Source organism: Myiozetetes cayanensis, unplaced genomic scaffold (genome assembly GCF_022539395.1).
Source record: "Myiozetetes cayanensis isolate MyiCay16 unplaced genomic scaffold, myiCay2020 scf2-11, whole genome shotgun sequence".
Taxonomy (NCBI): domain Eukaryota; kingdom Metazoa; phylum Chordata; class Aves; order Passeriformes; family Tyrannidae; genus Myiozetetes; species Myiozetetes cayanensis.
This window is the reverse complement of record NW_026087411.1, coordinates 58,232,064-58,257,778: the sequence shown is the minus strand read 5'-3', so window position 1 is coordinate 58,257,778 and position 25,715 is coordinate 58,232,064. Positions and strand designations below refer to the sequence as shown.

Here is a 25,715-nt window from a genome sequence, read left to right as displayed (position 1 = left end):
TCTACTGAGCATATATGTTGATCCTTAGCCTCTGCTGCTGTGGACTGTCTCTAGTCATGCATTTTGAGGAGTAAGGGAAGGACAAGGCATATTTCACTGCTTATTGCAAATCATTACAGCACCAAAACAGGACTTTTGGATGTGTTAATACTTTTGCTTCCAACTCACTTTACCTCTAGTCATAGCAGCAACAAAAATGGGACTTGTTAAATAGGAAAATATTTAACACAATAGTAAGTGTCAACAGTCATTGCAACTTTGGAAGGCAGTTGCTCCTTTTTTCCACAGAAGTATTTGCTTGCATTCAGTTACCTAATCAGATATGTGAATGCTTATTCATAGCTATGTATCTCTGATGAAAATTCCCACTTGCACTTACAGAATCAGAGATTCAGTTTTTCCATTCCTTCAAAAGATTTGTTGAGCATGCAGATCATCTGCTATCCAGCTCTCTAACAAGACTTTAAAGCAGGTGTAGCATAACCAGTCACCCATCATTAACACTAAGGCCATCAGCAGGATTAATTGATTTGTGAACTGTGGCTTTGGTCCAAGAAGAGCCTGTGCTTCTCACTCCAAGAAACTGAAGCAGCATTCTTAGTGAAATGATAGCATATGATCCTAACCCACCCAAATTTGGAAACAATCAAGTTGTACACAAACAGATTTTGAGGTTGTGACAGAATTGAGCAAATCTGCTGCTATCAGCCTCACCACAAGACTGCTTCCAAGACACAGAAGATTCAAAACTAAACATACACAGAAATTTCACTGAAAGAAAAATAATATTCACAAATGTTCTGTGAAGGCACTAGATCTTTTTTATTCCCTAAAATTCTTTGCAAAACTTATTCTCTAAAGATCTGCTAACAGCTCATAAAGGACACTGGTATAGGCTTATATATCTACAAATATTCCTATAGGTCTTATTTCCACTCTTCTCACAATTGCTGGAATAAAATGTGAGGAAGAATCAGATTTCTAATGGGATGCATGGCAGTGATACAATCTGAGTTTTGCAGCAACAGGCTTGGAGAGCATCCAAGTTGCCTTTTTCCTGTGCTCCTCCTGTTATAGGTTGGGGCAAGCATAGGATGTGTTATAAACACAGATTCGCAGCCCATGACAGCAATTCCATAGCTGTAAGAGGACAAAGACGGTAAACATTGCCACCACAGGCAAGCCTGGGAGGACAGGGAGGGGCCAAGTCTGTGGTTAGTGTCTTCTGAATTGGGTGTGAAATGCCACTCCAAACTCAGGCAAGGCCCCTGGACTGCAGAGGACTGTAACCAGAGAAGGAAATGGGAGGTTTGCAGCTATGTTTTGTCTTTCAGTTGTGCCTGTAATGCAGGATCCTACAAGAGGCACATCGCGATGGAGGAGCTACCTGAGCATAAAAATCTTTTATCATGTATCCATGTCTTTTAGCGATGAACGCCCAGTTACTGATTCTCAAAGAGTCCACACAAAACTGTAGAGTGTGGAAAGTATTAGGCAGTGCTTATCAGGGTGGAAAGTTCCTCTGCAGTTCATAAGTGAAGTGATAACCTCAATGGGCAATGTGTTCAATAGCCAAGTAATCTGTGATAAGAACTTTGCTGCACTGTTATGTCATCCCTGGCTTTCAGAAGTTGATATGGTCACAAAACTGGTGTGCTTGAACATGGAGCATGTATGTTCTGCAGACCACACTGGTTGACACAGTATCAGCAGAATTTTTTCTATTCCTTCTTCAGGACAAAATTGCATTGATCTAAGTTGAAAAATTTGAGAATCCCTCTCAGGCAGTTGCTATATTATCTAGAGAGAGTATGAACCAAAAGAAGACACTGAAAACTAGTAATAACTATGTAACTTCACTGTAGAACAGATACTCCCTTTTCATATTATTGCCTTGTGCACTCCTAGAGAGGGGAGAATTTGCTTTTAAAATTTGTCATCCCTGAAGGTCACTGCTGTATAGCTTCAAATATGAAAAATAATGAGCAGGAGTTCCTAGAGGTTCTGTCAGCACTGAGTGCCCCAGTTTCTGAGATCCTGGCTTGAGGTCCTACACTGATCCCTTGCATAAGAGGGGTGCTTCTTACTTTCTGCAATATTATTTAAAAGTAGCTCAGTGCATGTGCATTCAAGAGCCAAAATACCTAAAGTCACTGGTCTCTTCTGACAACTTCAACAGTATCAATCCAAATATTGATATTAAATGCTATTTTGACACATTAGGAATATAATAAGAATAGTTTACTGACATGCTGAATTTAAAAAACAAAAGCCACCCTCAGAGAGAGCTGGAACTGAAAACCTTGTAACATTTCAGTGATGCAAGGCAACATGAAAGCAAAAAAAGAGAAAAACTCTGATCTTCCAATTCTGACAAAACCAAGTGGTGATTGAAAGTACACAGATGTCCGAAATTCTTCCAGTTATAGTAATCGGATTTTAAAGATACTTTTCTTTTCAGATATATGATATTTATCTTGACAGAGTCTTACTCAACAGTTTCATTGTTTCATGCATTTCCCCTTGGTGCTTTGAAAAGAAAGCAAGTTTGTTCTTTTCATCTGTAACCATTCCCTCAGTAGCTGTCATTTATTATGTAGAAAAAAGGATTGTGTTGTATTTCTGTATGCATTTGGCTTTGCATGCAGCTATATTTTTCTTTCAGTAAATGTATCTTGGGGCTTGGGGAATTGTTTTGATGAAAGGGCTGCTTTTTAAGCCAAAATATCTTTATCTCTCAAAGAGCTTCAGTTCCTGTCGGCTAGATTAAAAAAAAAAAAAAAAAAAAAAAAAAGTCTTAAGAAACCAAACATCATAACCTTAATAAATGCTAGCTTTTGGATATGTGTTTTCTAAGGTATAATCTGTAACTGTAGGTATACAGGTACCTCTGCAGGTACCCCTTCAGCACCTCTAGATGCTATATAGTAAGAGTAACAACAACCAATATGCTGACAATAGAGGGAGAAATGTTAGCATTAGCTATCTATACTCCTCCCTTTTAAGGGAGGACATCAATCCCTGTTTTTGTCTAACAGATCAAGACTGCCAACAAATGCTCTGCTTGTGACAAGTCTTTCCAGCCCAGAGAAATCAGATCTGTTTCTGCTGCTTTCCATAAGGCTGCTGGAAATAGACGTGAATCCCTGATGGCAAAACCTGGCCACTCTCAAGAATTAGATCTTTGGGAAGCAGACAGGAGCTGTAGTTTTCCTTCCCACCTGCACTTCAGCCTGAAATCCCTTAATGTACAAATAATCCTTGCAGTAGTGACTAGAGCCCAAGAATCGTCTGACCAGGAAGGGTGTTCAGGGTTCAAGCAAGGCCCATGGTTTTGTGTGTGCTCTTACAGAGTGATGCAGCTGCAGAAGGAGGCATTTGCAGCATCCTCCATTTTCACCTAAACAAGCTTTTTACTGTGAAGTAGTTAGAAGATGCTTTGGAAGTGGAGAGATGTGTGTTTTCCCCACCTAGCAGATTTGAAAGTTATCTAGATTGTAGTTCTCAGATTTCCACTTCACACACTCTCAGCAATAATATGTTGGAGGTACCTCATCTCAGCAGCTCTTCTTATCTTTCAAGGGCAAGAGTGGATCCTACTTCATAGTCTTTAAGACCATTCTCGCATGCTTAATCCTTCATGGTTTAGAGAAATACATCCAGCCTCTTTTTGTCTTTTCTGTTTTCTGGTTCAACGCTATTCTGAAGCACAGTAATGTGAACAAGACTTAAGTATTTAACTGCAGGCAGTAGATTTTGCTCCAGAAGGCAGACGTTATCAGGTGCTATCACACCACTTGTAAAATGTTGATGGGAGTATACACTTTTTTTGTTGTTGTTTGGTTTTATTTCTCTCTGTAAATCCACTTATCTGAAAAAAATTCTTAGTTTCAAAGGAAAGCAAAATCACACATTGTTTCACATCACAGCTCACTGTTAAGGATTTCTTAATTAGAAGGTTCATTCATTTTCAGTTCCTTTAAACTGTCATTTCTAATTTGTAGAAGACCCAATGGGCCTGAGCAACTCTTCTTCCAGACTCACGTGCTTTTTATAGATACCAGATGGGATGACAACCACCCCAGAACCCACCCTGAGCTCCCTATCAGAAAAATGTGATTTCTATTTTCCTACTAAATTAATTTCCCAACTTACACAAAACTACCAGGGAATGTGAAAACGTCTTCACCACGTTAAAATGTCTTTGCCATTAAGGCTCCAAAGTAATTTTGAAACAGTGTGACTGTTACAAGCCCGAGCAGGGCTTGTTTGTTTTTTTTTTTTAATGGTAATGTCAATATGGTGTGATACAATATAGGCTGTACAACGTCTTTGTGCAGCTGCACTGCTGCTTTGGAAATAATTATCTTTCCATTAATGCAAATGGCAAAAAAAGTTGATTTATCATGCATCTCTCAAAGCCAGAGAGTAAATTACAGAAACTCTTTTAGAACATCCTGAGCTGACTATTCAGAGGGGTGAGAAGATTTCACAAAATGGAAACTGTATAATTAGGTACAGAGCAAGTACACTGTATTAAGATAGGAGACATTGAGGAGTCCTGGGATGTGGGAATTGCATTAAATTACCTTAAATGAGCAGCGTGCACTGTATTAACTAACATTATAATAAGATTTACAGAATACATGACTTTACTACAGAGTTCTTAGACAATTATAACTTTGTGCAAAGAGAAAAATTCTACATAAAAGGTTATCTGGAAGTTCTAGATAGAAAAATAGTGATATGTATTTATAAATTGCAAAGGAATGCAACATCTACAGCGCTAAGATGAGAACAGAATTGCTCACAGTGTTACTCATACTGACACTTCAGATGTCTTGTCATATCTCTAACTTATTGGAACAGACAGACTGGTGCATATAGAGTAACCAGAGGAAGAAATAAGGTTTTCTTTATAAAACATGGTTTTGGGTCGGAGATAACATTTCTTTAGAGAGAAATGACATACAGGACTAACGCTTGCCAGTCCTCCAAAGCACAGTCTAGGCCAGACATGAAATGACTCTTGTTGGGGATGAGTGGACACAAACTGGCCAAGCGAGGAACTCTTTAAGACTGAAAAAGTCAAGAAAGCTTCAGTTCATCCTTCTGCTCCATGAAGTCCTGCTGCTGACGTGGCTCTGGCCCTGGTCAGGTGGCAGAAGTGGCCCTGCAGACACTCCTGCCATCTGCATCTTCCCCGTTGTTGTGCAGCCCTGGGCTCCCTGACCATGTTACACGTGACTTGTGGCTCCCCTGATGGAGGAGCTTGAATTTGGTTTTAGGTCACACTCGGCTATTTTACAGACCTAGTCTTTAGCTGTCTGCATCTGCTCTTAAGCACACATGTAAGACAGAGTTTGTTTTGTCTTTAGTGTTGTTACTCTTTCATTACCTGTCAGATTGTTTGTATGACCTTATCACACAATTCAACAGACCCCCTTATTTATCTCCTCTGAAGCAGGGAATTATCTTGAAAAAGAGCTGAAGCAACGCTTAAAGATGGATGATAGACAGATTAAAATCAAACTGCAGTAGAGGAGAGTAACTCCAGTTTCTCTTGCTAAACAGACCCTTTGAAGACCAGATGGAGCCAGCATAGGATTAACCTGTACAAAATATGTTTTTTTTCAAACGAAGTACTTTTTTCTGATTTTGTTCACTTTCTTCTTTGATATCAGATACTAAATATTGCCAGAAGATGGATTCTGAAGAAAGGGAGAACATTCTTCCATTTTAGTAAGCAAATCTCTTGACCTTATGTGTGTGACCACTTGCTAATCAGAAATGAGCTTTGGCTTCTTGCATGACAGAACAAAATTAAACAGAAATTGGTTCTACTGTGTTTGGCCTAAATTTCTCACACCCACTGTGCTGGGTATTTTCTGGTTACTACAACCTATGTATAAAGGAATACTTTTCTCTGATCTCTTTGATTGTCAGCAAAGTAATTTGGATCTCTGAGTCAAAATGGTGCTAGATAATCACCATATTAAAACTAAAAATAATTTTAAAAAGAGAAAGAATGTAATTTCTAACACAGGTATTATGGAAACCAATGGAAAGTACAATAAATCATTTTCCAGATGTAGATGTCCTCAGGGAAAACCCTTGACAATTTCTTTAAAATAAGAGATATTTTAATTATCTTCAGTAGTCTTGAACCAACGTTCAGATAGGAGGAGTTGCATGGTTTTAGATTTTGATATTGACTTGTCCAATTAATTTACTAAGTCTATGGTGCTTGAACAGCCCTGTGATGGATGTACAAATGAATGAGTGCTTCACTGCGTATTTGTAAAGCAGATGATTGATGTATCACATCACTGCTTTGAGCCATGGAACTGATTTATATGCTCTGTGCTATATAGACGTTCTCTTTGTCAGCTGGGACTGTAAAACCCGCCACAGGCAATTGTCTGCTATTCAGTCTTACCCATTCACTGAAATTACACATAATTTTAGCCTGTGCATTTGCAAACTGTGCTTTGCCATTTTCATTTGAAAATGCCTTTGTGTTGAACATTTTTTACTTGTCTAAATAAATATTATCCATAATAACCCTATATCAATCCATTACAAAACCATGAAACTACGTACTGCATTTAGATTTAATCCCTGAAACAAAGCTTTTTGCCACCTTACTCTTGTGTTGCTTTCACAGCTGATTCTCCCAGCTGCTAAGAAATCTGAGATTGATTTTCATCTTGCTAAAGCTATAGGATCTGCAATACAATCATGTCTGAGTCCTTGGTCTTCAAATATACACACAATCAAATTCCTAAAGCACAGACACCTATTGGCAGATAAATAAGCTTGTGAGTCGAGGTAAGTATTCAAATGTACTCGATTCCAAATTCAATCAAAACTCCACTAGTGACACATTCATATCATTAGCTAAAAGAGCTTTAGTGCAGTCAGCTAGAAACAGCTATTTAGGAAATGGTTGTAAGCTCTGCTAGTGAAAAATGGGTTTTTCATTTGAGACTGTCAACTTGCAGGATTAAGTCACAACTTTGACTTGTGATGATCCAGAAAATGCAGAATTTCTACAAACAGAAGTTGCTGAATGAAGAGAAGTACAAAATACCTTCTTTACTGTTCTGATGACTCATCTTGAGCCACTTGCTTCTCTAAAACTCTCTTTAATCTTCAGACAGTGCTATAAAACATTTCTGGAGCAGAATATGATGACTGGGTTTACTTGTATATGAAAATTAATCAAGCAGAAACTGTGGAGTGGTTGTGGATTCTCAGGCTAACTTACATGTAGTACAGAACGATTTCCTTTACTGGTTTTAACACCTTCCTTTGGATTATGTTGCAAGTATCCTTGTCAGTATAACATGGTGCAGTGAAAACAGGGTTACAAGATAGATTACCTCTCTGTATGTCACTTTTATGAATACAAGGTATAGTTCCCAAACTCAGGGGGATAAGCCTCCATCCTCCAGTTTTAGGGGGCGTAACAAAATATTCTCTGAAATCTGGAGTAACCAGATGTAAAGGCAGGAACATCCTACACATGAATATATTAAAATTCAGCCAGTGAATAAGTTTGACTCTTCTGTTTTGGCAATTTCATATCCCTGTAACTTTTACATTTAAAATCTGCTTATAATGTTCAGTCTTTTATACCATATTCAAGATTTTCTCATTGTTTCTGTGCTCTGCCTTAGCTTAAATGGAAACTTTTCAATTGCTTTTAATTTTTCCTTCCAGACCTATTTCTATGCTCATTACTGCAATGGAGCAGGCAAATAAAGCACCATAATTTTTCCTACCAGCAGCTGTTCCTAGAAGAATAACAAGAAGGACAAAAGAGAAACCAAAACTCATTGAGATAACCTTCATAAGTCTTTCCTGAATCACTGCGTGGGGAGATGCCAGCAAGACAACAAGGCTCAGATGCCAATGTCAGCCTGAGCTATAGGCTGTAGGCTCGTGGGACCATTGGCCTCTTCGTATGTCCTTTGCTCCCTGACAACCTCTTTCCAAAGGATCCTACCTACCAGGGTCTCTGCCAGCCACTTCAAAGTGGATTTCATTATAGAGATGAAGCAAAAAATGACATAATTTGGCCTGTGAGGCCTTTTCCAGGCATTTGTCAGCCCGGTATTGCTCGTCTGTCCTCACCCACATCAGGTATATTTGTTTCACATTTTCCCCCATGTGCCTCCATATGGGACAGAAGTAGACTCAGTGGATGGAGGGCTGTGCTCCTAAATGAATGCATAGAGTGCCTGCTTTGCTGTGTGGGATTAACCTCCTGAGCTACCCTTCTGAGCCAAGGTCTTCAGTAAGCTACTCTCTGTGGCACCCAGGGCTGCCTTCTAGAACAATCACAGTCATAATTATTCCATCAAAGCACATTACTGTGTTTCTGTCTGTATCAGGGGTAATCTGCCATCAGGTTGTTAATTTGCCTAGGCTTATTAGAGCCTCTCACAGTCCTCTCCAGATTTGATTTCAATGAACAATTCTGCTACCCAAACTTTCTTTTTTTTTTTTTTTTTTTTTATTTCTACTTTTCCAAATTATCTTTTCACATTCCAGGAGTAATTGTGCCATACTGGGCTTTCAGGATATTCATTTCCTCTGTTGTGTATGTGCACGTGTTTGTGTATTAACTAACACTTATCAGGGTGTAAATCACAGGGTGCCTCATTACCAGAGCAGATCATTAGATGTAGGAGGGTTTTTTATCCAAAAGGTGTGAGAAAACCATCTTTCCCTAAAAAGCCCACTCAGATCTGTCACCAAACTCTTTCTTTATGGAGAGCTAGTCAGATATTTTATTTCATCTCCACATTTTCTTAGTCCATTAAAAGGCATTTATTTTTATTATACCCCTTCATGAAATGTATTTCATCTGAAGCATATTCTTACTCCATTTCAAATGCAGGTTTCTAGAAGCTGTATGTTATTTGTAGGAGAGATTTGTAAGTAGAACTATCTCAAATAATTGCCAAACCTTTGGTTTGGGTATATTTTTTTCAGTATTCCTCAACTCTGAAGCAAGACTTAAAATACGGCAAAGGGCTGAAATCTGACCGAAATCAAGAGCTCTTCTATACACAGGAGCTTTGAATGACTTTCAATAATAAAATAAATTCTTGCTGTTGATTTAATAACACGATCCAAAAAGTGTTTCTGAGAGTAATTAAGTTCCACTAAGCTGCAAAGGACTTGTCCAGAAAGACTGCAGCATTGAATTCCCTGCAGCCTTAAGAAAGATTTTCCTGATGCTCCTTCACAGAAGACACTATGGATAGATGGACTGTCGTGGGTGTAGGAAGACAGGACAACTGGCTCAGCAGCCTCCATCTCTTTTCCATCACCTGCCCCACATAGGTGATAAGAGAGGGTGAAGAGACTAAAACCCACTATATATGTGGGGACAGACCCCTTCTGGGGCTAATGGGGCTGAATGCCCTGCTCAGCACCCCTGACCCCCAGTCGTGCAGTGGCAGCTGTACTGAATGCACACACATGCTCCTGGCAGTTTAAAGTCACGTTTCCTAAATGGGGTAAACACATTAGTTCTCTCATTCCTTCCCCTCGTCCCTTAGCTCGGGGCAGCACAGGGGTTTTGTTTAGCTTTGGAAAGAAAAGACAGCTCTAGACACTCAAGGCTTTGGTTTACTAGATAGAAATGTGTCTGTGGTGCTTCAGGACAAATGTCAGCTGATGGATAGGGCAACTGGAGTTTTTTTAGACAATGAGGAAAGAACAGAACAAGCCTTGAACCTAGCTCTTGGCTCTGTTTGAGAAAAAAAGAAAGATATTTTGAGCTCACTAACAAGGTCTTATCTTTTGTTTATTTACAGAAATATTTGAAACAAGGGCATAAAAATACGGTGCAAGTGGAATACATAGGTCATGCAGAGTATGAAAGAATTTTGTGTGTGTGTATGTATGTATGATTTATGTCTAATAACCCAGCCTGGTTAACCCTCACCTGAAAGATTTAGACTGCACCCAGTTTTCACCATGTTAGCCTCTATTTAGTAGGCTGCAATGTAACTCTAAAAGGTGGGTTGCCTGCTCTTTCAAAGCCATCTTATTTACACAAGGTATTCATTACACAGCATGGCAATTTATTTTGAAAGGAAATTTACCCTCTTCATCAAGCCAGTGAATTTTGTGCAACCTGAACTATGTAGATAGATGTGGAAAAGTGAGGACTGGTTATAGTAAATCATTACCTTGGCAGTGGTCCAAAGCCTTTAGGGCTTCAGCTGTTACACTAGTAGAGCAGATATAAGCTTCCATATAACTGATCTACATCAGTTACAAAAAACAATAATATACCTATGTAAGTCAGTCATGTGAAAATTAGCATGATTTTCTGGCAATGTTTGAAAATTATCTAGTCTAGTGTATAGAATGCAGAAAAAATGTCATAAAAATACAGACATAATACACTCTGATACAAATAATAGAGGAGACTTAGTAGAGGTCACATCAGTAATCATTTTTATAAACTCCACCTGACACGTGCCTTAATAGGAAAGCCTGGCGAGGTGGAAAAGAAAACATATCATAAGAAAAAAATCTCATTATTTAAAATAATTTTAGTTTCAATATAATCTTATTTACACTAAGTCATTTTTTAAAGACTTCACTACATCACAGTAAACAAACAGAAATTATTTTTTTCCATTGTTCTGTGTTGGAGACAAGAACAGGGAATACAGATGTGTTCCCTTTGGTGGTGGGTTTTAATCAGGTTGGTATCTATAAGACCTTTTTCAAACTGGTCAGAGTAGCCTGAAACCTGTCAGAGAAAGATTGTTACCAGAATAAGCCTTTAATAATATTTCACGGCTGATTTGTTTTTGAGTTAATTTGTCCTTGAGCAAAAGAACAGCGTCAGTAGGACCCTTGTATGTGTTGCTGTTGGACACAGCACAAAGGAACTATAATCACAGTGCCAATACCTGGTTGCAGTACTGAAAAACAGAGAAGGAAGAGTAGTGGGGAAAAAGAAACAAGAATTAGCTGGGAGAGATGTCTGGCACATTCCAAGCTCCCTGCTGATTTAACAGAGACCAGGTTCTCTTCTTGAAATACGGAACCGTCTGTTCAAGTTCACTGATTTAAAGTGAAGGGAGTTATTTCACGTTTATGCAGTTTGTGCCATTTGTAACCCTTGAACAGAGTCTCACCTGGAAACCCTCTTTAAACCTTGAAAAGGTCAGACACAGAACTTCTTCAGCCTTTCTTATTAAAAGCTTCCTGCCTGGTTATTCTGTAGAGAAAGAGACAGTGACCTTACATTTAATCACATCAAGGACTCTGTGCTCGAACTTACTGAAAAGACTCCTTATGCAGGATAGCTCTATCCAAGAGATCTTTTGCCAGACAACAATGTTTTTAAAGCAATGTGCAAAATATCTCTCTTGCTGCAGACTCCTGCTGCTGAGTAAGCAGCCTCTCCACTGCCTGCAGTAAGGAGACTGAGAGAGGTCCAGGGGAATCTGCATTCAGCCAAATCTATCCCATATGCATGTAAAACCTAATAGAAATCAGTTGTGAGGCCCTACAGCTGTACAGGAGTACATGTGATTTACAGCAAGGCAAAGGATTTGCAGAATCCGTCATCTTTGCTGCTTTCATTTTTTAATGCTTCAGCCTGAGCAAAAGTAATCTTCTTAATGAAGTAAAATGGAGCAGTAATTAGCTCCTTTTCTTGCACTTGTTTCACCAAAATGCCTTTGCTGGGTTTAAGAAGCACACTGGAATTCCATTTCTACCTGCTGCTGGAATTTCCCCATTTAAAAATGCAGCAGATGCAGCTCAAAAAAATGTTCCTGTTCTGAGCTGTGTGCTAAGTCTCTGATAAATGCCTTGTCACATTTGCTCTGCTTTGTACTTGGAAAGATTCTTATTTGTTTACTTTTATGTTTCTACAACTGTCTCCTTTTTTGTGCACCATTTTCAGGAAGGGATGATTTTGTCAGGGATAACAGGCTCTGAGCAAAACTTTCTGTTCTGCATTTGGCTTGTCTCCACAGGGATTAGGTGGAGGTGAATGTTGAAAGAAAGATCCAAAGACTGCTTCTGAAAAGCCCACCTCTGAAAAACTCCTCCTTGACCATTTCATCTCAGGCCTTACAGTTTTGCCACTTTCACATCTATGTGCAACTGCCCAGCATGACATGCAGAATGATGTCATTTATAACATGCTGGCATGACTTGAGGCAAAACAGGGTTTCCCTTCTGCTAAAAACGCTGCTGAATCACTCGCCTCCCGTCACGGAAAACTCCGAGCCAAATTCTGACTTCTAGAATGCTAGATATGGCTTGGGGGGGAGGAGGAAGGGTGGGCTGGTAACTGTGGGACAGAAGGGGAAAAAATTAGCAAATCTTGGTCCTTTTCATCACCTATCTACACTTGTTTGTGTAAAACAGGTAAATAATACTTATTGTTACTGCTAATCTGTTCAAATACTGTGAGAGTATGTCACACCACCTTAGTGAAGAGTCCTTTGTTTTTCATAGGTATCAAAGTTCAGGGTAGAAAGCAGAGCCCAGATATGCACAACAGTCTTGGTCAGCAGAGTTTCAGGATTTGGAGAATCCCCTCTCTTCAAGGGAAGCACCATCTCGTAAGTACAGACCCATTGTAAGTACAGATCCATTATGAGTGTAAAACACGTAAACAAAGTTTGATGGAAGGAAACAGTGGCTTACTTTGCTGTTTCTCTGACTCTCCCAGGAGCAGGACTCGGCCTCCTGAGGAGCGATCCCTCGCTGGAAAGGGTGGTCGTTCAGGCAGGTCTGGCAGAGTGGAGGCTCGAGCTCCGAATCTCCTGGAGGTAAATGCATCACAGTGGACCCCGGGTATTTGAGGCTGGTATGTGGGTGCTTCTCAGCATTGACCATCGGGCTCTTAATCCACCTTCGTACCTGTCAACACAGAAAGAGGTTATGGACCCTCTTTTCTTTATGGTAGCTGGGATGGCACAGCAGGGTTTGCAATGAGGATAACAGACCAGCTTGGGGAAAATAATCAGATACCAGGATCGGGATCAATTTTCTGTAGGAGAAAGTATTGGGCCATGTCAGGGTGCATGTGTGAACACACATCATAGCCAGGCTCCTTATACTGAGAATGTTTTGCTGTTTTGTGCAAGTCTGCCATAAGTTTATCTACAATACAAAGTTTTCAGGCTTTATAAAGATATTGAAATATATGGTAGACTGCTGAGAAGAGAAAGACAACTACCCAAAGCAAGTATTTCCAGCCTAGATAGCTCAGTTTCCCCATTAAGAAAAAGCAGACAGGTTTTGCAGGAGTAGACTTGTAACACTTGCTTTCTGCAGTTCTTTTTTTCAACAGCAATATCTACTGTATCATCTCTTACTTCATAAACTATCTCAACCTTTTCTGTGCGTCCCATCACTCCACTCAAGTGTCAGTTTCTCATGTTGACCTGCCACAAATTTTGACCCTGACTCCTCTAACCTACCTTCTCCTGCCTTCTCCTTGTCTCTGCAGCTTCTTGGTTAGGACTCAGTGTACTAAAGCAGGATGGACACAGGTTATGACCATAATACACTGTGCTTGCTTCTTCTTTTTGCTTCTGTGACTCAGAAGTATTGGATTTTCTAACAAGTTAAGCAAGGACTGAGACCTTTCTGAGCTCTTTACCTAAGTTATTTTCCACTGTGAAAGCAAAAGGACCTCTATGTGAGTTGTGGTATATTTCCACTGAATATGATCAGAGCTGTCTCATTTGAATGCAAAGGACAGATAGGGATGTCTCAGGATATACTCTACCAACCTGGAGGGGGAAGGCTGAGACAGCCATGGCTGGCAACCTTTTGCTTTGTGAACTTGGTGTTCCTGGGCTCAGCATCACTGTGCTTTGTTAGGAGATGACATTTGCCATTAGATGATGCTTTATATCAGGAAAACAAATATTTTATGTTACATTAGTCATGAGCATGATGGCAAGTGTTTGATTAACAGTGGAAGGCTATATCTGGTTACCAGGATTACGTATGATAAACAAACAGAGTGAGACATATCTAACTGGCCTTCTGCTGGTGACTCCTCCATGAGCAAAACGCCTGCAACTGCCCTACTGTGCTGACCTGCTGGAAATCTCAGGGTTAGCAAAATTTCTCTTTCCTCTCTATGGAAACCAAGCAAATAGATTTCCTTCTGAGGGCAAATGAACCACTTCCCAATGCATTCCCCATTTGCCTTTTTTAGCAACATCAATTCATGTGGTTAATATTATCGCCTACTTCCATGCTTTGGAGCATCCCTACAAGACCATTCAGACAGTTTTAGCTTCAGGTTGGTGGACTGGAGTTGTAGGGGGAGGGATTTTTTTCTTTTTCAGATTCCATTTCAATAAATATGCATTGAAACTGATCTTTTGATTCAAGCAGATTTTAAAAACATTTATTTTTGCCAAACATAATCGCCTCTATGATTGTTAAGTACATCATTAAATGTATTATTCTCCCCAAGTAAATACATGGTTGTGTGTCTTGATCCAAGTCTGAATTTGGTATATTGAAAATAATAATTATATTAATGGTCAAAAAAAACCTACTTGATTTTCCGGTGTAGTTTTGTTATGGGAAACATGCAATGTATTTAATATCATTCTGAGAGAAATAAATGTCTGCTCAATTTATCATTTTTAGGTTTGGCCTGGTGATCATTTAAGTGGTTTTGGACCTGGTTTTACCTTTTTCTTCGGCATCCTGCAGCTTCAGTTACATCATTATGGGTGCACACAGTGTGCATGAGCGTGCATGTAAAAGAACCAAACTGACTGCAGAAAAGGGCCTGGGATGCAATGAGCTGCAGGCTCAGTTTTTCTTCAAAATTCAGGGAACATGGACCACTCTTTCGGTCAAGACTGTTCAATTGTATGTGGCATCAACTGAGGCAGAGATTCAAATGTAAATCTTGATTTGAGGTTTCATTAAGACCCTTTGATATTTGGTTTTATGCTTTTGAGTCCATGGGATTTGCAGTGATACAGTTAAACAATAATTTCTATTGTAGTTTCACTGTCTTGTGTTTCCATTTACATATCTCTAGCTTGCCTGTGTATGATGAAGCATTCAAAATGTGACCTGGGTACTTCTGATACAGCAAAATCTGCCTGTATGGAATGACCTTGTAGCTGTACCCTTTAATGGCAATGACTTATACATTCTGCAGTATAATGATCATAAATTAGAAATTACCCACCAGTGCTTTAATTTGTGTGAATGGTAATGATGAGGGAAAGTAACAGTGAGTGCATTTTAAGAAGCTGCATACACCAGAGTATAAGTGGCACCTTCTGGCTCTAGCAGCAGCAAGTGGTCCTTGAGTGCAGGGTGAATTCTAAAGAATTTTTCTTACTATTATTTATTCCAAGCTGATTCCTGGTTTTAACTCAGATACACATCTTTTTTTATGGATTACTTTTTGCTGCTTAGAAGTGTTGGACTAAACCGATGTTTTCACATGACAGGTCCATATTATTTATACATTACAGCCTGTACTGAGAGATGAAAAAGATGATAATGAACACTGATCTGGTCATATTGTTCTGTTTGATGCAACAGAGTTTTGGGGAAACTAAGGTGGGAAAATCCAGCTTTGAGATTGAATGGACTAGTAGGATTTTTTTTTTTAATGGTTGGAAACAGTCCAAATAGGTTAGCACACCCACAGTTCAAATGCACTGTCAGAGGAAAGCTTTAAAACAATTCTAGTTTTCCTTCTCTGGTTTGGGCAAAGTTCAGGTTCATATACATCCAGCCACATCTGCTCAGTCCAGGATGCTGTGCTGACTCAGTGAAATAAATGTAACATTTCAATAAATTTAAGTGAGTCACTTTGAAAAGTAATATATAACATACAAACATCAATAGAAACCCAAGACCTGCATAGCTAAGCCAAGGAAAGTTGTTTTTCTTTCTTCTGAAGCCGTTGCCTCTGACTGAGGCGCCACGCAGGGGCCCTGTGCTGCCTACCCACGCGCCCAGACCTGCCCGGCAGCCGCTCCAGGGAAGCCGAGATGGAGCTGCAGCTGCAGTGGGTGCCACGGAGCTGTGCTGAGAGCTGGCATGTTTGTTGTTTTGAGAACTAGCCTAAACGGGTGTGTTAATGTCTGCTGGTCCAATCACAAAATAGGTAAGTGCACATTCAACCCTTGTGTGGATGGCTTGGTTCAGAATTGTGATGGGTTTAATTAACTCTGCAGCCATTAACTCCATTTATCTAAGTTAAGATTTCAGGTTTTATTCTGAATTGAAAGGTTCAGGAGGACTTTAATGGCATTCAACTCCTTTCTAATACCACTTCTTCAGCTAGTTCAGACTCAGTATCCCTTTGCAGACAAACCCTACATTTGTATTTTGAAATTCATAAATAACCCACAGTAACATCCACAGAAGAGTGTGGAAAATGAAGTGATTCACCACTGACTTTCAACATGTTCTCCTGTCCAAAAGCATTGCAAATATTGATTTGAAACTGGAAGTATGAATTGGCAGCATCTTTGTAGCAGCAAGGCCAAGATCAGACTTGGGAAGAAAAACAATTTCTCTGGGCTTTGCTATGCAGGTCTTGGGTTTCTATTGATGTTTGTAGATTATATATTACTTTTTAGAGTGACTCAGTTAAGTTTATTGAAATGTTATGTGTATATATTAGTCATTGAATTGTAAGTCTACACTATAGGCTTTTGTCTAGCTTTAACCCTAATAGACTTCAAAGATTTTCGAGTTCTTAATATTTACATTTACATTACACAAGTGCCTTAGATCTATAGTTCTGTTTGACTTGGGCTATCTTAAATGCCACTAAAGATTTCAAAGTGCAATAGTTCATTTCTTTTGAACTCACTTCCACTGAAAAAGCTCCCACACTGAATTGCACAAAAAAGAAGAAATTTTGAAGAAATTTCTCAGAGTTTCTTCCCTGACTTGACAAAGTCAGATTAACAAGTAGCAGATGATAGTATGCTATTTAGGGCATTATATGATCATATCATCATAGAATGGTTGGGTTGGAAAGGTCATCTAGTTTCAACTACCCTGCCATGAACAGGAACACCTTCCATTTGACCAGGTTGTTCAGAGCCCCAGCCAGCCCGGCCTTGAACAGTTCCAGGGATGGGGCATTCACAGTGTCTCTGGATAACCTGTTCCAATGACTCACCTCCTTCATGGTGAAGAATTTCTTCCTAATATCTAATCTAAACCTGCCTTCTTTCAGTTTAAAGCCATTACCCCTTGTCCTCTCACTGCATGCCCTTATAAAAGCCCCTCTCCAGACTTCCTGCAGGGCCCCTTCAGGTACTGAAAGGCTGCTATAAGGTCTCCCCAGAGCTCAAATACCACAGTGCTAGGTGCATAATTCTTCATGGCACTGTAAGGACTATTTGTTTATTCAAATACACTAATTTTTTATTCTTGGCATGATATCCATCTACCAGTAAATAAATTAGAGCCTGCTCCTAATTGCAGGAAGCAGTTCTGTTCTGAGCTGTTTCTGAAGATTTCTGTACTTTTGTTTCCAAAGCAGGTCTCTTTAAACTCCCTAAGCAGCTTCATACACCATTACAAAGTATAAGCAGCTGACTCTTTGAGTGCATCTGAAATAATCCAAATAGGATTGAGTAGAACAGAAAGAGCTCACAGTGTCTCTTGCCCCATCATGACTATAGTTTCTTTGTGCCTTTTTCTCATCAACAACTCGTATCTGCTAGAAATTGCTTCTACTGCATGCCTGGTTTTGGAGCATCCAATAGTTTCTGGTTAAGCTATAACTGCATTCCTGAGAATCACTGTTCTCACACTGATTCTGTGAAGGAGCAGCCTCACAAGCCTGTGCAGAAAGACAGTGGTCTGCTCTGCTAGTGGTGTGCACTGAGCATTGTCAACCTCAGTACTGAAGCTGCACATCAGCATTCTGTCATGCTCAGGGGTAGTGTGTCTTGCTTTCTAAGGCTGACCAAAACATCAACTCTACATGTTTGTGCAGACAGCCCTGAGATTTGTCAAATATTGCCTTACTGCTATTAGCTAGAAGTTGATTAAAAATGCTTCAGAGAGCCCTTGCCTTGTCTTGCCTTGTCTTGCTTGGAGAGAGAAAAGTGCAAAGCAAGAAAAAGATAGTTCACCAGAATTGTCTATGAAGCCTGATTAGCTCTAATATAATTACTCATCTGAATAATTTCTGAAGAGAAGGAGTTTAGTCAAAGCAACTAATCCCAACTTTTCCAAAATCAACAATTTCACATTTTCAATTCAAATGACATTTTTACTCTTTTTTTTTTTTAATTGTTGAGATTGAACAATTTATTTTGAACAAATGCAGTCAACTTCACACTCATAGACCTTCAGGCTAGAAATAAACACCTCTCCATCACATTTTAGGAACTTTTTGTACTGCTGGTTTTGTTGGACCACCAAAGGGCCTCTGCAGCTAGCCAAAGTTGTTTGATATTTCTGGCACTTCTTGCAATGACCACAACTGAAATTTATGAAAATTTTCCCTGTCCTTTAGAGATAAGTGAGTTCAAAGGAGCACTCTACACCCTTTGAGTATGTAGTCATGTTTCACTGATCCTAAACTAAATTGAAATGTGACTGTCTAATTTAGAGAATAGTTTCAAATACCCTTTTCCCAAACTTGGCCTGAAAGGTTCTGAAAGGTGCACAAGTATTTTTTTAAAGGCTCTTTATTTTCTGACTCTTGTTTGCTTGAGTTTCTTTGTTTGCTTTTCTGTCTAAAAATATGATATCCAACAGTGATAATCTCAGACTCGAAAATTGCCAGATGTGATTAAATGAGATTTGCCGAGTTCTAGTTTTTTTTTTTCCTCTCCTGGTTTTTCCTGTTATGTAATAGCAAACAGATACAGCTTTTAATTTCATATGGCTCAATTGTCAATGTCATCAGTCAACTCAGCACATTTTATACTTTAATCGGTTATTCATAGCCAGTCCCCATCACTGTAACTATGAGCAATATTTTCCATGAGAGATCAACCAGCCTGTTCTCTAGGGCCACGGCTGATGCAGATGTGGATTTTGCTTGGAGGCAAGAAGGTGCTGGTGGTACCAGTGGCCATCCTGGAGTCTTCTCCCTGTCTTTGGAGAGACTGAACATTTGACTTTCAAGACTGATGAATACATGTGAAAGGAAAAGGCACGTTGTGCAGGGACATAATATCTTGCCCTTTGTAGATGTGGGAGTCACTTTTCTGCACTAAGCATCTGATACAGACTATGGATTTTAATAGGATTTAGCAATCAGGTGGGAAGATGCCTATTCTGGAACAGTAAATATTAGTGTGAAAGAAGGAAGGCATGAGTTTGTAGACAAATTTGATAGGCCATTAGATACCTAAAACTGCAAACATTTGCTGAGGACTGATGGTAAACTGAATAATGGAATGGCTTGAGGGAAACTGTGGAAATCTGCTTGGAGGTCCAGTATTATCAGCCAGTTCTCAGTGAAACATCACACCCATTGACACAAGGGTATCAAATGTAATCTGACAGCCTATGCAACCGTGTGCTCTGTACAGCAGCATTTTCTGCCTCTGAAACTTTGGATGGGCTTTTTTTCCTATTTTGTTGGAAATTGGAATAAACCACTCCTTGCACTTGAACTCTTCTTTGCTTAAATTTCCACGCTTCATTAAATTTTTTGTTTGCATCAGTTGATGGGTTATTTTGGTTCTCAGTCAGGTCCTTTATGCTGCATGTTGTATTGCAAAGTCTCTGGATATTCTTATCCCTACCAGACAGTATCAAATGCCTCGGCTGTGATCTAGGTCAGTGTATGTGCGTGTGTTTTAGTTTTGGCTCCCAGTGATATCAAATGTACATTTCTCCTTCTCCGATTGCAGTTCATCTGATCCCTTCTTTCCTTTTCCTGACATTATCTAATTGCACCCTGGACAAGCATTTGAATTTTCATCCATTATGTAAACCCGAGGTGGACGTGGAGCTCCTGGAATCATCTCCCCTGGAGGCTTGAGGGTGACTGTCAGGAAACTTATTTAAATTACAATTAGAGAGATTAGGGAATGAAAAGCTCCATTGTTCAGACTGCATACAGTCATCTACTTAAGTGGGAAGTGGTAAACGAGAGAGGCAGGCTGATTAATGCCCAGACTGAGATATATCACTATTTTCTAGTTGGCTTTGACATTTAATTTGTCATGTCCCATGGGAAATGCGGTACAGCAAAAAAATCAGTTTGTCAAATCACCTCAAGCTGATTTTTTCCCTCCAGATCCCTGAGACACATCACTTTGTTGATTATTAATCACATTTTATTTTAAAAGGGAATGTGAAGGGCAACTCACTGCATAGTCATTATTTGTTGCTTTCTCTGCAAAGCTGAGAAGCTGCTCGCTAAAAAGCAGACTGAGGTCAAATAGGAGAGTAAAATGTTCCTGTCCAGGCCTGGATGTACATGGCCTGGATTTATGTAGAGTTTAGCCCTCCAAATGTGCCAGGAGAAAGGCTACCTGCATGTGAAGGAGATCTGTGGAAAGACAAATTGGCCACAGCTCTAGGTGAAGAAGTACAGGGAATAATGATGTTCTTCACAGGAGCTCCAACACACTCTGGTCATGGGCAGTGGGTGTTGCAAGACAGGGGAATGCCACTCTGGCTGCAACAGGACTCCTGCAAGCCCTAGGGAAATCTGTGCCAGTTCTCTAGGGTTCAGTTTCACCTTCCATCCTTCTCTTCCTTTACTATTTCACAGTAAATTCTTCAACAAATCTTTGCGGAGAGCCTCCAACATTGTGACTGCCTGTATAAATGTCACAAAGAAGAGCACATGAAGGTATATATGATGGTCATAACCTGATGCCTTTTGTAATCTTCCTGGCATCCCAGCAAATAAGAGAACCATAAGAGCTGGATTAGATGACTGACCTATCCTACTTCTGAGGTTGTTTTCTAATTTATTTGGAACACAATAATCTACCACCTCCATCTGCCTAGAGCCAGATGGATTTATGTGGCACAGCCATTGGGTAGACTGGTCTAGTGTAAATATCCATCACTCCATCAAGTTCAATGCATACTTCTCCTTCAGCTGTTGTCTCCAGCTTTCCTTCCATAGGAAAGAGTGCACAGGGAGGACAAGGACGCAGTTGTTCAGCATGACAGGGACTTGGGCACATACATGAGTCTGAGGGCTGGGAAGTGTTTGTGGATTTCCCAGACCCAGGCACAATACTGGTTCATGCTGAGAATTTAACCTGTTCTGTGCCACATCTCTGCTCAGGTTCTTCATGTTGTGGTGACCATCTCAGGGTTTTCGTAGTCATTTCTAATCGGTATTGCTATTTACACACACACATACACACATTTACACACATTCTTCTGCACTAAGGTATTTCACTTGTCAACAGCATCTGGTAGAAATCAAATCTATCTAAAGGAAAGCATAGTAAATGTTTCTGTATTTGCTGCTGTCATCAGTTGCAGTGGTAACATGTCAGATAAATAAAGCAGATTTTTATGATCTTAAGTGTGAATGACAGGCCACAGCAGAAAATCAGCAAAGGTGAGATTCTTAAAAAAATGTCAACATGTGACTGCATACAGAAACCACTCCCAAAAGATGATATGTATCAAAATGACTTGAGGAATTTGGGATCCTCTAAATATGTGTTTAAATATTCCTGCTGAACAAGATGCATCCATGTAAGCCAAGGCATGAAGAGCAGCAGAAAATTTAGGCACACCAATAATGCAAATAATGAGTGTTAATGAGCACACAGACAACTTCCTGGCTGATTTTACTATTCCAGTAAATGGGAAAGCTCTTGCCAGCTCCAGTGGTGCAGGAGAAAGTCTGAAAAACCCACGTGTCCCATTGATAGCTAAATTAACTTTCGCTGTGCCTTTGTACTGACTGACTGATTTATTTGAAATGTGGCACCAAAAAGAATCTAAACAACTGAATAGGCACCACTTCTTAGGGTTTTCCTTTCCTCCTTCCTCCCATGTTGTCCTTGTTAACAATTGTTTGTGTCATGGGATTTTCTCCTCTGTGAATAAATAAATAACTGATGTGTTGGAATCAGGTAAGAGCTCTTGGATCAGCACTGATGATACTTGTTTCTACACAAGATGAAACAATAGATTCATTGTCCATGCTGGTGTATAAACACCCTCTGCGTATTATGTCAAAGAGGAAAACAAAACAAAATGGGGCTTATTGTGTATGTGCAAGTCTGATCTTCCCAGGCTACCAAGTTCAGAATGCTTTTCATCTAGATCAAATAAAAACAACATGAACAATACAAATCCAAATCCTATCCAAACAGTCCCAGTCTCCTCAGTTGTACCTTCTCTTCTCTATTCTCTGTTTTATGTGAGCAAATCCAACTGACAGTAAATCTAAGCAACTTTTATTTTACCTCCTGCTCTGATAAACACCACATCTCACATCTATTAGTCAAAGCCTTAAATCAGTCTACAGGGTACAGTGAGCATCTAATCTAGGCACAGAAGCCAGGGAATTCGTGTTTGGGTGTGGATGGGCTGCAAAGGTAAGGGGAATAAAAAAAAGCTCAGGCAAAACAAGGATACCACAGTGTTCTTTTTCTCCCCCTCAGTTTCCTGATGCAACTGATTGTTTTGCATCCTTCAGTAGTCTGGGCTGAAATACTCCATCATTATAAAATTTGACTGCAGTGCAAGAATAATGACTGCAGTGGTAGAACACTAAGGATGACTGGTTACAGCATCAAGTCCCATTCAGTAGTCACCGTTGGCTATTCAAAAACTTCATACTATTCAGAGCAGGGAAGCATAGTCTGTGTGGCCTGAAATTAATTACTTTCCTATTTCGAATATAAGCCTGATATTGCACTTCACTAGTCTTCTTTTGATTTGCAGAAGGTGACCCTTCTGATTTGTTATGTAATATTGCATAGCATCCCAATTTTTTATCAGTCTTTAAGGCAACCAGGACCATTAGATGAGCTGATTTAGGATGCCCATTCTTTCTGGCCTTGTGAGAGAGACGTGCCAAAACACTCACAGAGCAGTGAGACAGACCATATACCTCAGAAAGCTGCAATATTCCTGGAGAGGCTCCAGGTGAGAGATGACAGTGGTTTTTCACAGATCAGCTCCTTTGTAAGGCAAGGCTGGGCTGGCACCTGGCAGCAGGAATGTCAGCAGCCCATGCAGGCTCACCTGCAGTGAGCCTGGAAGTGCAACGGCAGAGGCTGCCAGAACCTTGTGCAGAAGCCTCACTTGAGCACTCAGGAGCTCTGGGGGGGTCCTGTCATCTAACAGATTGGGTAACACTGACAAGGCAAACACCTTTGCTTTTCTGCTCCTGAGTCAAAGGAGACACTGAATAACAGAACCATAGAATAGGTTTGGGTTGAAAGAACCTTAAAGATCCTCTAGTTCTGAACCCTCTGCATGGTCAGGGGCACCTTCCACTAGACCAGGTTGCTCAAAGCCCCATGCAACATGTTTTCTCAAAGGCAAATCTTCCAGGAAAATACCTATTTCTCTTCCTAGATTTTTCTAGTGGCAACTTCGCCTTTGTTGTTGCGTTGCTAGTACTGTTTGAGGAGAAACAGAAAACCCTGATCACTCAAATCAGTCATTTTTAAATGGCAGCACAGCTGAGATACAGTAGGCAAGGCACTGAAACATTTCAACCAGGATTTAGAAGATTATTTTATTCTGAGCCACACAAGAACTTGTGATTTAAACTACAATCATCAGTGAGGATTTAAGCTAGGAAGGAGTTCTATAATTCAAGTCTTTTGGCAAATTATTCAGTGGCAAATGTGACCAATTCTTTTAAGATCTTTCTCTGATTTTCATCTTATTTTTTCCTAGTAGGGTGATAAAAATCAAATTATGTAAAGTGGCACCACTTGATACATACTCTGTCACTGTAGGAGAACATATGGTCCTGAATAATTTGAAAAGAAAACATACATCTTCCTCTAGTAATTGCACAGAGAGTAAACCTTCTTGATACAAGAGACTCTTATGAGGTTAGCATTTGTTGATTATTAATACAAAACTTTCTGTGCATGATATTCTTTAAAGATACATCATGAAATCTAGTCAGTCTATCTGAAAGGTGAACCTAACATTTATAGCATTTCTTGCTCCAAAATCAACAAGCAAAATTTATTTAGGGGGAAATGACTCAATGCTTCAAAAACAAAACAGCAAACACAAGATGAACAAACAAATGTGAAACCCCATCCCATTGCAATTTCATCACCTATAAAACTACAGCTGTTTCAATATGTGAAAGCAAGCAATTTCTCCTGCACCTGTCAAACCTGCCTAGCATTTTAATAAATTTTTCCATGTGCTGGTTTTGCTCATGCTTTAACACAGCTTGAGAAATGTGGTCTTAAAAAGGGCTAAGTACAGACAAAAAGTAGAGTTAATTAGAGTAAAGTCACATTTTCAAACTGCCAGTCAAAACCAGTCGTTCATATGTATTAAAGAAATAAGGGTTCTTAAGTGAAAAATGCAGTAACAGATGCAAACCAGACACGCTCAAGAATCATGAAACAAGGGAGGCTTTCTTTTTGCCGTCTACGTTATTTCCCTTCTTAGCTTAGTATTTTTCCAGGGGCACACTCACACACACAAGAAACACATTACCCAGCACTTTTATTCCTTGTGATCTTCACTTTATTTACAAGATGACGGCAATAAAGATCTTTGTTTTAGAAACACCAACTGGAGTGTAAGTCACCAATTCTGACTTATCAGCTTGCGGGCTGGAGTCTCCCACATGTGTAGGTTGTTGGTTTTGGGAAGCCTGTGACTAAGGCAGCTTGTTTTGAGTCTCTTATTCCACATGCTTGGTTGAGTGTGGGTTTTCTTTTGCCTAATTCTTTCAAATAAAAAAAAATATTCTGAAGTCATTTTGGGTAAAAGCCACTGGAAGCTAACACATTTTTCCTCTGAGCAATCCAACTTTTTTTGAGGGTTTGAAGCCAAACTGGTTAAACAATAATTATGACATCAGAGTAAAGTATCTATTGTTGAAAATACCCCACAGATAGGAGGATCTACGTGGTTTGATGTGTAAATCCTTTTACAGGGTTCCTTATCACCAGTATAAATTACTGTGTCAAACAATAAGTGAAATAGTGAAATAGAGAAAGAGGTACCACTTTGCTTACAGCAAACAGAAGCTCATGAAGGGAGGTAGAAGGAGGAAATGCCTGAGACAGACAAGTTACTCAGATTTTTAAATGGACTGAATAGTTTTTCTAGTAATATGAGTATGAAACAAGGGAAATCAGACCACAGCCTGGCATTGTGGACTTGGCCAGTAACTTCTTTGCTAAAGACAACATTCAAAAAAGCAGCAAATACACCAAACTCTCAGCTCTTTGTTGTTCCTGTGACTCACTGCTCTCACTGGCAATGTAGAGAGCCTGGTCATGTGGGTCATCTGCTTTTGATTTGCCTGCTAGAGCAAGGGGACTAATTTTTAGGTGGTATACCTAAGCTGGAGAAACTCAATGCGGTTGTCTGGGCCCCATATAAAGACACAAATCTGCAAATCCATTTGGGTGCAGAAGCTGGTGGGGTTTTCCAAGGCTCACACAGTTTCCTCCAAAAGGTTCATAAGGCACAGTTCTAGGCCAGACTCTCTAGCAGTTTGCAATGGAGAAGCAGCAACTTCTCCCTTTATCTCT

The 25,715-nt window shown here is 39.7% G+C and overlaps 1 protein-coding gene across 1 annotated transcript in view; it reads right to left on the bottom strand.

Annotated features, from left to right (window-relative positions):
• Positions 1 to 25,715, bottom strand: part of SGK1 (serum/glucocorticoid regulated kinase 1) — a 73,106-nt gene that overhangs the window by 34,666 nt on the left and 12,725 nt on the right. The window contains exon 2 of the mRNA XM_050315443.1: positions 12,703 to 12,918. Coding sequence (XP_050171400.1) covers positions 12,703 to 12,918 — 216 coding nt within the window. The remainder of the gene's footprint in view (positions 1 to 12,702; positions 12,919 to 25,715) is intronic.